General features: G+C 36.4%; 1 protein-coding gene across 1 annotated transcript in view; it reads left to right on the top strand.

The window, feature by feature from the left end:
• CHIC2 (cysteine rich hydrophobic domain 2) overlaps positions 1–13647 on the top strand; it is a 41075-nt gene that overhangs the window by 9655 nt on the left and 17773 nt on the right. The window contains exons 2-3 of the mRNA XM_037530489.2: positions 12746–12800; positions 12941–13096. Coding sequence (XP_037386386.1) covers positions 12746–12800; positions 12941–13096 — 211 coding nt within the window. The remainder of the gene's footprint in view (positions 1–12745; positions 12801–12940; positions 13097–13647) is intronic.

Below are 13647 nucleotides of genomic sequence, written 5' to 3'. Positions count from 1 at the left end.
TGAAATGACGACTTTATATGCTCTCTGTATTATTCAGCAATACAAACATTACAAAATCAAGTGAAAGCTGAAAAACATACTTTTCTAGACCCATATGAGTACATTAAATTTGTTATGTATTACTTTTAATTTATAATTTCTGTTTGATGGAAAAAGTTTTCTCCCCCCAATATTCAAATACCTTCTCAATTTAGAATTTCTAGTTCAAGGGGAAACATATACTTTGCTTCCTGAGAAAATTAAAGGCATTGTTGTATAGTGGAAATTACCCAGGACTAGGGCTCAGGACAGTGAAGCTCTAGTCTAGATCCTTTGTATTACTTAGCCTTGAAATCCAAGTTGCCTGCCTCTCATGCATCAGTTTCTTCAACTATACAATGAAATGTTTGGACTAAATGATATTAGTGGTCCTCTCTAGCTCTCAGATTCTAGAGTCTACTGTTGTGGAATTAGTATTTATTTATTTTTTTCTTTCTTTCTTTTTTAATAATAAATTTTATTTTTATATTCCCCATACAATTGCAACCCCCTTATTTTGGCTCCAATCCCTCCCCTCCCGCCCCCTACCCCCCATAGAGTGTCTCTGGTTCATAGTTTTTTGTTGATTTTGATTTTCACGTTCTTATAGTTATTCATTTTCCTGGTCCCTTATTTAAGTTTTTTAGATTCCTGCTATGAGTGCGACCATCAATACTTATTTTTTGTCTTCAGTTTCTAAATTCTTTATTATATACTTAATATGTATTTAAACATACTATAAAATATTTTACAAATACTCTAAAATGTACTTAAAAACTATTAGAATTATCTTGAAATCTAGACATGTCAATTGTACATGTATTTCCTTTATACAACAAAATAAAAGTAAAACCCCTTTCATCTATTTTTATGAAAGTTTTAATCCTTTTACTAATTACAGTGAAAGACATAAAGATTAGTAAAAAATTGAGAAGTAGTATTTTCCTGTGAAACAGAAAATAAGCAATCCCTAATCAGTAAGAGGCAAAGGTCTTTTAAAATTTTGGTGGTGTATTTGTTCCTAGTCCTTATTAAAATTTTGTGTAGTGATCTTTAGTTTTAAATAGTAACATAATAGAAATTTTTCATAACAGAACTATAAAATGTGAAATGCCACCCACAATCTATTGCCAAGGATTAACCACTATTAATATTTTGTTGGATTAATTTTTTAAAAATTTTCTCTGTAAATATTTTTATTAAAAAATTGAGACCATACTTATAAAGCATTTTGTGTTTGGTATTTTTCATTTAACGTATTGGGTACATTTACCAATACCATTATGGGTTTTTAAAAAGTACTTATGTTAGACTCTATTTATTCATTTTCAAAAGACAGAACCTCCCAGGGGGTCTCAAGCAGTGGGAATTTATTATGAAAATATGTGGAGCCTAAGGGAGACAGGAAACTGCCATTGTGCAACCAGTCTTCAAGGAGATCGGAGTAATACTGTTTTGGTTATAGTGCAGCTCTGGTGGTATGGTCATTCTCTTTTCTCAACAGCATGAGTCTTTTGTTCCCGGGTCTAGTACTCTGTCACAGTGACTTACCTACTTTCATTTTTAGCTCCTGTTGTGTGTGTTTTGTTTTTTCTAGCTCCTATTGTTGTAACATGAACTGGCACACCAGCCTTCACCCCCTACCCCCCATAGTTTCTGCTTACTATTGGCTTCAGCTTATTCTCCCCCCCCATGAGTTCACATTTATTTATTTATTTAAATTTAAATTTTATTTTTATATTCCCCATACAATTACAACCCCCTTATTTTTACCCCAAGCCCTCCTTTCCCTGCCCCCCACCCCCCATAGAGTGTCCTTGTTCATAGTTATTTGTTGATTTTGGTATTTTCTTTCTTATAGTTATTCATTTTCCTGGTCCCTTATTTAAGTTTTCTAGATTCCTGCTATGAGTGAGACCATCCGGTATTTTTCTTTTTCTTTCTGGCTTATTTTCCTGAGCATGATCCCCTCCAGCGCCATCCATGTTGCTGCAAATTGCATGTGTTTATCTTTTTTGATTGCTGAGTAATATTCCATGGTGTATATGTACCACATCTTCTTGATCCAGTCATCTATTTTTGGGCATTTAGGTTGTTTCCAAAGCTTAGCTATTGTAAATAGTGCTGCTCTAAACATAGGGGTGCAGGTGCTCTTTGGAATTGATGTTTCTGTGTCCTTTGGGTAAATACCTAGGAGTGGAATTGCTGGATCATATGGAAGCTCTATGTTTAGTAGGTCCAGAAATCTCCACACAGCTCTCCATAGTGGTTGGACCAGTTTGCACTCCCACCAACAGTGCAGGAGAGTTCCCTTTTCTCCACACCCTCGCCAACATTTGTTGTTGCTAGTTTTTTTAATATGTGCCAGTCTCACTGGTGTGAGATGGTATCTCATGGTAGTTTTGATTTGCATTTCCCTGATTACAAGTGATGTTGAACATTTTTTCATATGCCTATTCTTGACTTCTGCTTATTCATGGTTTTCCTTTATCTTGGCTTTAGTTTAAGCTTCATGTTATCAACTATTGTCTCTTATATAGATGCCTCAAGGAAAGGAACAGGTTCAGTTAGTATTGCCTAAGTTGGGCAGGACTATTAGGATCTTTGATGCCATATGCTGTTAGCTAGCCCATGGATTAGCTGTTCTTAAAGTAGATGCCCATTTGTAGTTAATTCGCCAAGCTTTAGGGAGCTCCTAGTCAGGCTTTTAGAGTAACTATTATAGTAAATAGTATTAACAACTACTACATGTATACTGAAAAATACCTTATTTTCAAAAACAAATGAATCAAAATGTCTTTAATATATTCCCCAAAATAACACTGTAGAATACTTGATCATTCACTAACATATCTGTGCCACTATATTTTCTTCTAGAATTAGTGGGCCAAAGTTTATGACTTTTTAAAAGGTTTTATTTATTTTTGCATAGAAGAACTGGAGCATAGGCCAAAGGTGGGGGTGTGTGTAAAAGAGCATTTACCAGAGACAGAATGGCAAGCAGCACAGGCAGATGTACTTAAATACACTGTTGAGGGGAGCAGCGGGCGAAAGAGAAGTCTGCTGTGCCATGTGGGTCAGCTCCCTGGCTGGGGATGGAACTCAAGCCATGTGGTCAGCCATCACAGTGGCAGCACTGAGATTTAATCCCTAGGCCATCAGGGAGGCCCAAGTTTGTGATTTTTAAAAAAGATTCTTTATATAGCATTGAAATTGTGCTCCTTTCATAAGTTTTTTTCTTTACAGCTGACATGGCATATGTCCACATTTGCATTTTCTTTCTTAGTATGGTGTATATACTTTTCATGTTAGTGGTTTGCAAGCTTCATTTTTAATAATTGTCTAATATTCTGTCATATTGAGATACTATAATTTACTTTTATTTTGATAATGTGATTTTGTTTTTCTCTGTGTGAATAAAGCTTTAGGGAACTTGCTTCACCCAAATTTCAGGTTGTTTTTTAGTCTAAATTGCTAAGAGAAATTACTGTGGGAAAAGTGTATATGTATTTTAGTGTCAAGTTGATTTCTGTAATGGTTGTAATAATTTATATTTCCACCAACAGTGCATGATACTTTCCATCTTAAGACCTTCTTGCCAACATAAAGTATTTTTTTCAGTTTCCTTTAGTAGATAAGTGAATTAAGATGCCACCCATCTTGAGTCATAGCTATTAAAATTAAGTGCTACTTCCAGCTTTTGGGGTTAATAGAATGTTAGGTTATTAGGTTTGAAGGGAGTTCAACTTCTTGCCTATTGCTTTTCTTTCAAGCACATCAAATTATCATTTTATAAGATGAAATTTAGCATTTTCAATACCTTCCAGGACTAATTATACTTTGACTTAGATAAAGTAATTTATTTTACCATGTTTAAAATGGTAAACTTATAGGAATATAATAGATAAAAGAAGTAATTTATAATTCTTTCAATTTAAGATGAAACATATCTCATTTCTATTGCTAACTATGTCCATCTCCTGCCAAACTTAAAAAAAAAAAAAACAAAAAACTTGGAAGCCAGAATTAAGATAATGTCAAAAACTGAACAATTTATGACACATCAAAACCATTAAGGGAGATATTTTGAGGTTAAGTGTGACTTTTCATATCCATTTAATAATATGGTCTTGATAAATCTTTACCTGACAGTGTTACTTTGATTGACCTAGATGAAAAAAGAGACCGGGGGTGGGGGCCTCCCTGGTAGCCCAGGGCTTAATGCTGCCACTGCATTAATCGAAGTGGCCTGAGTTGGGCCAGAGTTCCATCCCAGGCCAGGGAGCTACCCACATGGTGCAGCCGACCCTTCCTGTCTTGCCCGCTGCTCCACTCAGCAGTGTATTTCAGTCAATCCTCTTGTTCTGTTCCCCACTCTGTCTCTGGTGAATCCTCTCACCCCCCACACCTCTGGCCTATACTCCAGCTCTTGTCTGCAGAAATAAGTAAATAAAAATCTTACAATAAAGGAATAATTTTTTAAGAAATTTTGGCAGAATTGAAAGACAGAGCAAAGCAAGAGTTTGCTGTAGCCTATGCCAAATAAGACATTTCCCATTCTGATGCTCAAATTGTGTGCTAGGAGATTACAGCTATATGAAGGAGGGCTTGCTGAAAAGAGTTGTTTCCTACTACTCTTTTGAAATTGGTTTCATTGGTAAAGAAATGTGGATTAAAGCCTGGACTGTACTAGTTTGAATGGGAAATTAGATAGACATTGAATGTAAGAAAGTCTTTCAAGACAGTCATTAAGGAAGGAAAATAGATGGATGGTATCATACATTGAGGAAGAAGAAGATAGGTATTCAGGCTCTATAGACTTAAGTACATTTGTAGGCTATGTATAAGGAGTTAGAAGAAAGGGAGAACTGCAGTGGATAGCAGAGGAGATTGGAGGAGATATGACCAGGAACAAATGGTGAGCTTTAGAAAGCTGTGTCCATTGAGAAAGATGGTAAAGATACTGAGACAGGTAAATCTAAAATTGAAAGGTAGAGAATACAAATGGTCTTCCCCCCTCCACCCTGCCCACCCCCTGTGGTAGAAAGTAAGCACTGTGGTTATCTCCAAAAAATTGTGGCTTGTGAGAGAAAGTTGAGTGTATATGGAGAGGAACAGCAACAACAGAGTACCGGAAAGCGTGATAATTAGGAATGAATGAAAATTAATACAAACCTGACAAGTTAGAAATATTAATCATAGTTATATGATTTTTCTATTTAGTGGGAATCAAAGTGAAGAAAGTAAATAAAAATGAATTCGGATTGGCAGGAGATACTCCAGAGATGCAGAAAATAATGGTGGTTTCTTAGAGTATGGTCAGAATGACTGACTGGGTATTATAGTTATGGGAGATGAAAAAGAAGAGTCCCAGGGAACGTATGTGATGTGGCAAAGCAAGGAGGAAAAGGAGTGGAAAGAAGAGTGGGAAGAAGATTACAACCAGAGCCAAAAAATTTGGCAAGGATGGGAAAAATGAGACAATTGATAGTAGTTATAAGAGAATTTTTACAGTTCAAAATTTCAGAGGTGGTACAGTTTCAAGTGATGACAATATCCAGACAATTTCATGGCGGAAATAAATATCAGTGAATTTCCTCAGATTAGATGAGGTTAGGTAACCAATTAGAGTGCATTTCAATAGTGCTAACTATTGAACTAATTGGGATGAAGACTAGAGTCATGGTAGAGAGAAACACTGGGACATGGATGTCTGTGTCCCTGGAGTATGAAGGTGCACAAAAAAGTGTTAACAAAGCCGACCTGAGATTGCTAGCCTTAGAAAGTCTTGCTTGCATTGTCACCTCTTGGCTGATGTTGGGGAATCTGGATTTTGGGAAGGATCCCAGTATTCCCAGAATTAGTAAGGGTGTCTAAACTGTATACAGATAATGTAGTTTATTCTGAACACCTGTTTTCCTTCTGGTAGTCCCAAGTCTTGGTGCATGGCTAGGCAGAGGGTACCTGTGTGACCAATCTCCAACAAAAGCCTTAGGCACTGAGTCATTAATGAGCTTTCCTGATAGAAAACATTTTATACATGTCATAACTAGTTGCTTTGTGAATTAAGCACATTATTTGTTGTGGGCCTCCCCGGTGGCGCAGCGGTTGAGCGCTGGGTTGCAAAGCTGCGCGCAGCCTCTGCGGCGCCGGTTCGATCCCCGGCTGCTCCCCGGCCACCAGAGGAGGGTCCCACATGGCGCGCAGACCTCTCCTGCCGCCCGCTGCTCCCCTCAGCAGTGTACTTCGGTCCTTCTGCCTGCTCTGCTCCCCGCTCTGGCTCTGGTGAATTCTCTCGCCCTCCCGCGCTTCTGACTGTACCCAGTGCATGTATAAACAAAAACAAACAAACAAACCAGCAAACAAATAAATAAAGCATGCCTCTATAAAAAAATAAATAAATAAATAAATAAATAAATAAATAAATAAATAAAAAAAAAAAGCACATTATTTGTCTCCACTGAGGAAAAAAACTGTTGCAAGTTTGCTCTTGGTTTCCTCTGGACTTCTTCCCATGAGCCTTTTTACCTTTGCTGATTTTATTTTGTATCCTTTTGTGGTAATCTATGAGTACACTGTATGTTGTATCCTGTGAGTCCTCCTGGTGAGTCAGCACACCTGAGGGTTATCTTGTGTACTCCCACACAGAGGGAGTAAGTTGTAGGACTGAAAATGACCATTGACACTCAGACCAGCGTGGTTTAACCAGAAAGCCTGGCATTAGAGGAAGAAAGAGCAGTGGTGTGGAAGTTTGCAATGAGGAGTTAGTGGAATGTAAATGTTTCTTCTGATTTGCAGATTTATGGATTTATTCAACAAAAACTGAGTATTTATTAGACATTTGGCAAGACATGAAGGGTATAATGGTTAATTAAGATGTCATATCTAGGGCCTCCCCTGGTGGCTCAGTGGTTGAGCACTGGGTTGCAAGGCTGCCCACAGCCTCTGCAGCGCCATTTCGATCCCTGGGCACTGGCAAGGGTCCGACACACACACACAAAAAATGTCATATCTACTCGTGAACAACTCATTGTTTACTAGGATAGGAAGTTAGTCTTGTAAACAGCATTATAATAAAATATGCTAATGATTGTACAAGAGAGAATATAGTCAAGTATTGAGAGAGAATCTGGAAGATGGACTCTGGGGAATGAGCTATAATTGAGGATTTCTAATGAAAGAAGGCCATTTCAACAGGAATTTTGGTTGAAGTGAAGGAAAAGTATTTTTTTAGGAAGAAGATATGAGAAGGTATCCAGGGAGCACATCTGTGGATTAGAGACTCCAAAGTTAAATGTTAAAAACAACTAGGAAAGGGAAAATCTGATTGAATGATATTAAGAGTTCAGGGTACCAGATTGAGTGGTCTCCACTTTCATGACTGCAGATTATAGAAACTAGGTGACAGTGAAATGGGATATAAATGAGAGAAGCCTTTTTCGAGATTCCATTTAGATGTAGGTATAAAGTCGCAGTCTCTCTGCAAAGCTTTACCATGTGTATTACATGAGTTTTCGTAATTACCTCATTATATTAAAATAAAATTGATTGTCTCTGACTTCTCCCCTACCGTTCCTCTCTCCCTCTCTTCCTTTAAAAAGCTATATAAAACTGGTCCAACCACTATGGAGAGCTGTGTGGAGATTCCTCAACCTACTAAAGATAGAGCTTCCATATGATCCAGCAATTCCTCTCCTAGGTATTTTACCCAAATGACACAGAAACATTAATTCAAAAGGGCACCTGCACCCCTATGTTTATAGCAGCACTATTTACAATAGCTAAGCTTTGGAAACAACCCAAATGCCCAAAAATAGATGACTGGATCAAGAAGATGTGGTACATATACACCATGGAATATTACTCAGCCATCAAAAAAGATAAACACATGCAGTTTTCAGAAGCATGGATGGAGCTAGAAGGTATCATGCTTAGCGAAATAAGTCAGAAAGAAAAAGAAAAATACCAGATGGTCTTACTCATAGCAGGAATTTAGAAAACCTAAATAAGGGAGCAGGAAAAAGACTAATTAATAAAAAGTAAAAATCAAAATCAACAAGCAACTATAAACCAGAGACACACTAGTAAGGGTGGGCAGGGAGAGGAGGGATTAGGGTCAAAATAAGTGGGGGGTGCAATTGTATGGGGAATATAACCAAAATGAAAATGCATACATTGTGCAAAAATGAAAAATGATGTAAGAATTATATAAAATAAAATATTAAAAAATAAATAAAAAGCTATATGAGCCTTCTAATACAGACCTGTGATCATAAGGTATTACATAGGTGATCCTAGTTGTTATTTGAGTGAATTGTTTTTTTCCTAAATACTAGTACATTTGTAAACTTCTCATAGATAAGAGTAAAAAGCATTAAGTGTAATGTATTTTGTTATAGTTACCATTTTTTGGAAATAGTTTAAATCTTTTATCAATTCTAAGCCATGAATATTTGAACCATGATTTAAGAAAATGTCTTTTAGGGAATAGGGATAGATGTATATATAGTAGATGTCTACATTTTCCTTCACATCATCTAAAGGATGGACAGTAGATGTTGAATGGTAAATAAGTGTTGTCAGTAATAGTTGGCCAATCATTTTATTTCTTCTCTCCCTCTTTCCTTCTCCTTCCCCTTCCCTACTTGTCCCTATATTTTCCTTTCTCCTGTTTATATTGTTTATGTAGTGAGATACCTATTAAATTCAGCCATAGCTTATCTTCACCAAAAACATTCAAAGCTAGAAAAGAGCTATCAAAATAAAATGCTTTGAAATTAGGTTTTAAAGTATAGGTGATATGGTTTAATTATGGAAGCAAGAATATCACTTCAAGGAAAGCAAATGATAGCATTTGTTATCAATAATAAAACTCCAGCTTCCAAATGGAATTTAGGATTTTGGAAAACTTGTATCTATGACTGTGAACTTGACAGTTTCCCAATACTTAAAGAACTTTCTGTTGAGTTCAGTGGTGATATTAATGAATGTGATGGTTCTGATATCAAAACCTTTAGGAGAGCTATATCAATACTTTCCACAGGACAAATGTATGATGTTACAAAGTCATGTTTGGGTAAAAAAATTAACTTAGAATGCAGAATATACTAATGAATTTTATTTTATTTTATTTATTTAAAAAAAAGATTTATTTATTTATTTATACAAGCACTGGGTACAGTCAGAAGTGCGGGAGGGTGAGAGAATTCACCAGAGCAGGGAGCAGAGCAGGCAGAAGGACTGAAGTACACTGCTGAGGGGAGCAGTGGGTGGCAGGAGAGGTCTGTGCACCATGTGGGACCCTCACCCAGTGGCGGGGGATTGAACCGGCACTGCAGGGGCTGTGGGCAGCTTCGCAACCCAGTGCTCAACCACTGCGCCACCGGAGAGGCCCTACTAATGAATTTTAATTGAACAGAGTATTAAAAGTTTATTGATATAGTTTCACTATCTTTCTAGCAAGAAAAAACCAAAAAAAAACAAAAACAAAAAAACTGCCATTTGTCAAGTTTTGGTACAGTATCAAGGTTATACACAATTTCCAACTACATATTTATGCTAGGCTCGTTCGTTTTCATAAACATCAACCAAAAGCATATGAAGACAGATTGAATGCAGAAAGAGATGTGAGAATCCAGCTGTCTCCCATTGTCAGACACTAAAGAGAAGATGAAGCAGTATTTTCCTTATAAAGCTTTTTACTTTGGAAAAGTTACTGTAAAATGTTTTTTGTTTTTTTTTTAATAGAGGCATGTATTTATTTATTTGTTTGTTTTGTTTTATACATGCACTGGGTAAAGTCAGACATGTGGGAGGGTGAGAGAATTCACCAGAGCCAGAGCGGGGAGCAGAGCAGACAGAAGGACGGAAGTACACTGCTGAGGGGAGCAGCGGGCGGCAGGAGAGGTCTGCCCGCCATATGGGACCCTCCTCCGGCGGCCGGGGAGCAGCCGGGGATCGAACCGGCACCGCAGAGGTCGCGGGCAGCTTCGCAACCCAGCGCTCAACCGCTGTGCCACCGGGGAGGCCCAAAAATGTTATTTTTGTTAGAATACAATTGCTCATTTATGAATAAATTTAAAAAACATTTTAGATGTTTCAGTATTAATGTCCAATCTAAAATATTGGTAAAAATAAGTAGAATAATCTTAAACTAACTGAAGGCCTCAAGAATTTTAGAAAGCAAAGAGGTTTGACATCCTCTTTGAATATCCCTGTGGGAAGGGCTGTATTCCAAATGAAGATAAAGAAGGGGCACCTGATTATCTGCCTGTAGCCATGAAGAAATCGGTTCAAATATTAAGTGTCTTAGAGATTTTTAAAGGGAAATAATTACAGGTTTACTCTTGTGGACTCTGGAGATGCTATGGCCTTCAACAGCAGCATATTAGTGACACTCCTTCCAGGTATGCTCGTTGAATTGGTGGGGGGACCATAGGTAAGAGAATAGAAAAATTAGCACCTAAACAGTGACTGTTGGAAAAACTAAGCACTCCTCTCTAGTGTGAATCACGCCACAGGGAAATTTCTCCTGGGACATTCTTTTAAGGGTGAGATGAGGGAAGAGGAAGCTATAACTTAACAAAAAATATGACTAAAGAGGGACTCACTCCCTAAAGTATTTCATTGGAACTATCAGTTCTCACTTTGGGAGGATAACTACTAACCTGCCCTAAAAGGAGCCACTCAAATAGTAAGGAAGTATTCAGGCCCTAGAAAGAAAGGCCTTTAGGCTCTAAATGCTTACTGGACTGTCCCCTCCAACTTAGCATATTACCTGGCAAACTAGGTAATCAGTGAAATAAATTCATTGGTTATAATGGTGGGGAGTGAAAGAGGAAGGCATTTCTTTTTAGGAGACTTGGAGATACCCAATCGATTAAATTGCAAAGACCAGTGGAAGGAGGTAGTTAATTGTAATAATAAACATGATTGAAATAAAAAACTGTAGGTGGAAAAATAAAACCTTCAAACCAAGGGAGATAATGCAAGAAATGCAAGCTTATAGTTTAGAGGGTTCAGTCCTCTATTTATTGAATGACATCTTCTGTAAGGAGAGCAGATGAAAAGGAAATACATTAGTGACCTTGCTGAGAGCTATCACACATCTTTCTCCTGCAAGGACCTTTAAGGTCTGAGGTGAGTTTACATATCTGTAGGAGTTTTCTCAAGTAGAGCCACACTTTTTCTAGAGCCCTCATGTAGACAGAATATAAGTTTATCTCAGTTTTCAGATTTCAGAGGATGACAGTAATGCTAGAATTAAACAAATAGTTGCTAGCTTATCTTTAGTGTGAAAGGACTTTGTCTTGGACCTAGGTAGTTGTATTGATATATTGTTTATAATTAATATTCATATTCATAGTTGCTACCATTAAATGATGTATGAAAGTACTTAAAATGATGATAAAATGGGCATAGATGCCATCATCCTACATGTAGGGAAATCTAGATCATGATACAAACCAAACAACCTGATCCATAGAGCTAATTTTTTGACTTACACAGTATTTTAGAGGTAGCAAATTTTGCATAGAAATCTGTTCTTCCAGTTTACTCTTGGAAAGAGAAAATCTGGTTTGAGCTGGATCTGACCTGTGACCTGCTCTTCCCTCTCCTCCACATTTTACATTTTCTACTTCCCAGTCTCTACTACTCCTTATTACCTTCACACAGCCCACCTCATATGATTCCTCTGTTCAGCTCTGCTGATGGTTGAGTTGGTAACCGATAACCTGACCATCTGTTTCATACAGAATATCTAAGGAAATCCTTCCCAGTGCCTGCTACCTGTAGTGTAGAATTAATGTATTTTAGATTGGTAAGAGAGTGATGGTACTCATCTTAAGAAAAAGTAACTATGTGGGGTAATGATTGTTAACTTATTGTGGTAATCATTTCATAATGGATACATATTTCAAATTGTTGTACACCTTGAACTTATACAGTATGCCAGTTATATCTCAATAAAGCTGGAAAAAATGTCTCTGGTATCTAATAAAAATCATATTTAAGAGTCTCAACTTTTATTTCCAAGATGCAATCTCCTATTACCAATGTATCTGAATATTTTCATACTAACTTATGCAAAGAAATAGTCAAGTGCCCAGTCAATCGTCATGATCTTTGCAAACATTTAAAAGCTTAGAGACATTGAGCTGTTCTACCTCAATTTTATCTATTTCAGAGTCTTGAAAGTTTAAGTAGCCAGGCCAACTATCACATTGTTGCAGGTGTTCTTAGCATTCTCTGACTATAATAGCAGTAGACTATAATAGCAGATAGACTGATCTCAGAAAATGCTAACTACTTAATTTATATTCTTAGACATATTGCTACTTTATTGAGTGTTAACAAATGTTCTTTACCTAAAGAATAGCCAGTAGCAAGATTTTAGCTTTCTATTTGGAAAAATTGTAGCAATTTTGACAAAATTGGACGATTATGTTGTTTTCCACTACATTAATATTTGGCTCACAAAGATAGTCTCAAAGAAGTCATTTATTCCTGTATTATCAGCACCTTATTTTAAAAAAGTTTTTATTCAGCTGCAAAAATTGCTTACTACATTTCATAAATTGCTAATTATAATGTTTTTTCTATCTCAAACTTCTTTTGTTTTTCTATGAAGTTGCACTCTATTTACCTAACCTTTGATTATAGTAAATGGTCTTATTTTTGTACCAGTGTCATTTAAATAACATCTTTTTCTTCTTTTTTAAAATAGATTTGGACTGAGCAACAAATTTGAATCAGAATTCCCTTCTTCATTAACTGGAAAAGTGAGTATCAATTATTTTTAATATGTTTATGTGCTTCAAAGCTAGTCTTTTCCTAACAAATTAGAAAAAAAATATGCTAACAACACATATTTACTGACTTTAATACTGCAGTGTTGTTATTTCTTACAATTTTTCTCTAGGTAGCTCCTGAAGAATTTAAAGCCAGCATCAACAGAGTTAACAGTTGTCTTAAGAAGAACCTTCCTGTTAATGTACGATGGCTACTTTGTGGCTGCCTTTGTTGCTGCTGCACATTAGGTTGCAGTATGTGGCCAGTTATTTGCCTCAGTAAAAGAGTAAGTTGAATTACATATTTTAATTTAAATTTAGAAGTAGATAAGCAAATCTTGCATTTAACTAGTTTTCTTTTTTTTTTTATTTTGAATGAATCACACTATCTTGAATACTATACAAAAATCCGATCTAGTAGGGGAGTAATTAAATGAGTATGTTATGTTAGCATGCTGTTATATTAAATAGCCATTTGTGACATAGGAATTACTAAAGAATTGAGTAGAATACAGCTTTCTTTCTGTATTGGGGTCTAAGACAGTGATTGGGAGTGCTGGACAGTATTCACTTATCTCTGAGACCTTAGGCAAGTCTCCTAGCTGATTTAAACTCCAGTTATCATATATGAAAATAAAAATATTCACCAACCTATGTGCATAGGATTGTTGTAAAGATAAACTGAAATAATGTTTATAAGCCTCTTAGCTAAATAGCTCAAAATAAGTGTCTATAAATCTTGAATAATGTCATTATTACTAATATGTAAGATAGTACTCATAGAACAAATAAAATGGATACAGGTTTATTTCATGTGGCTAAGATATGGGTATTCTGA

Source organism: Talpa occidentalis, unplaced genomic scaffold, assembly GCF_014898055.3.
Source record: "Talpa occidentalis isolate TD23 unplaced genomic scaffold, MPIMG_talOcc4v2.1 talOcc4.6, whole genome shotgun sequence".
NCBI lineage: Eukaryota > Metazoa > Chordata > Mammalia > Eulipotyphla > Talpidae > Talpa > Talpa occidentalis.
Note: the sequence above shows the minus strand (reverse complement) of the source record. Positions and strands in the feature narration are given on the sequence as shown.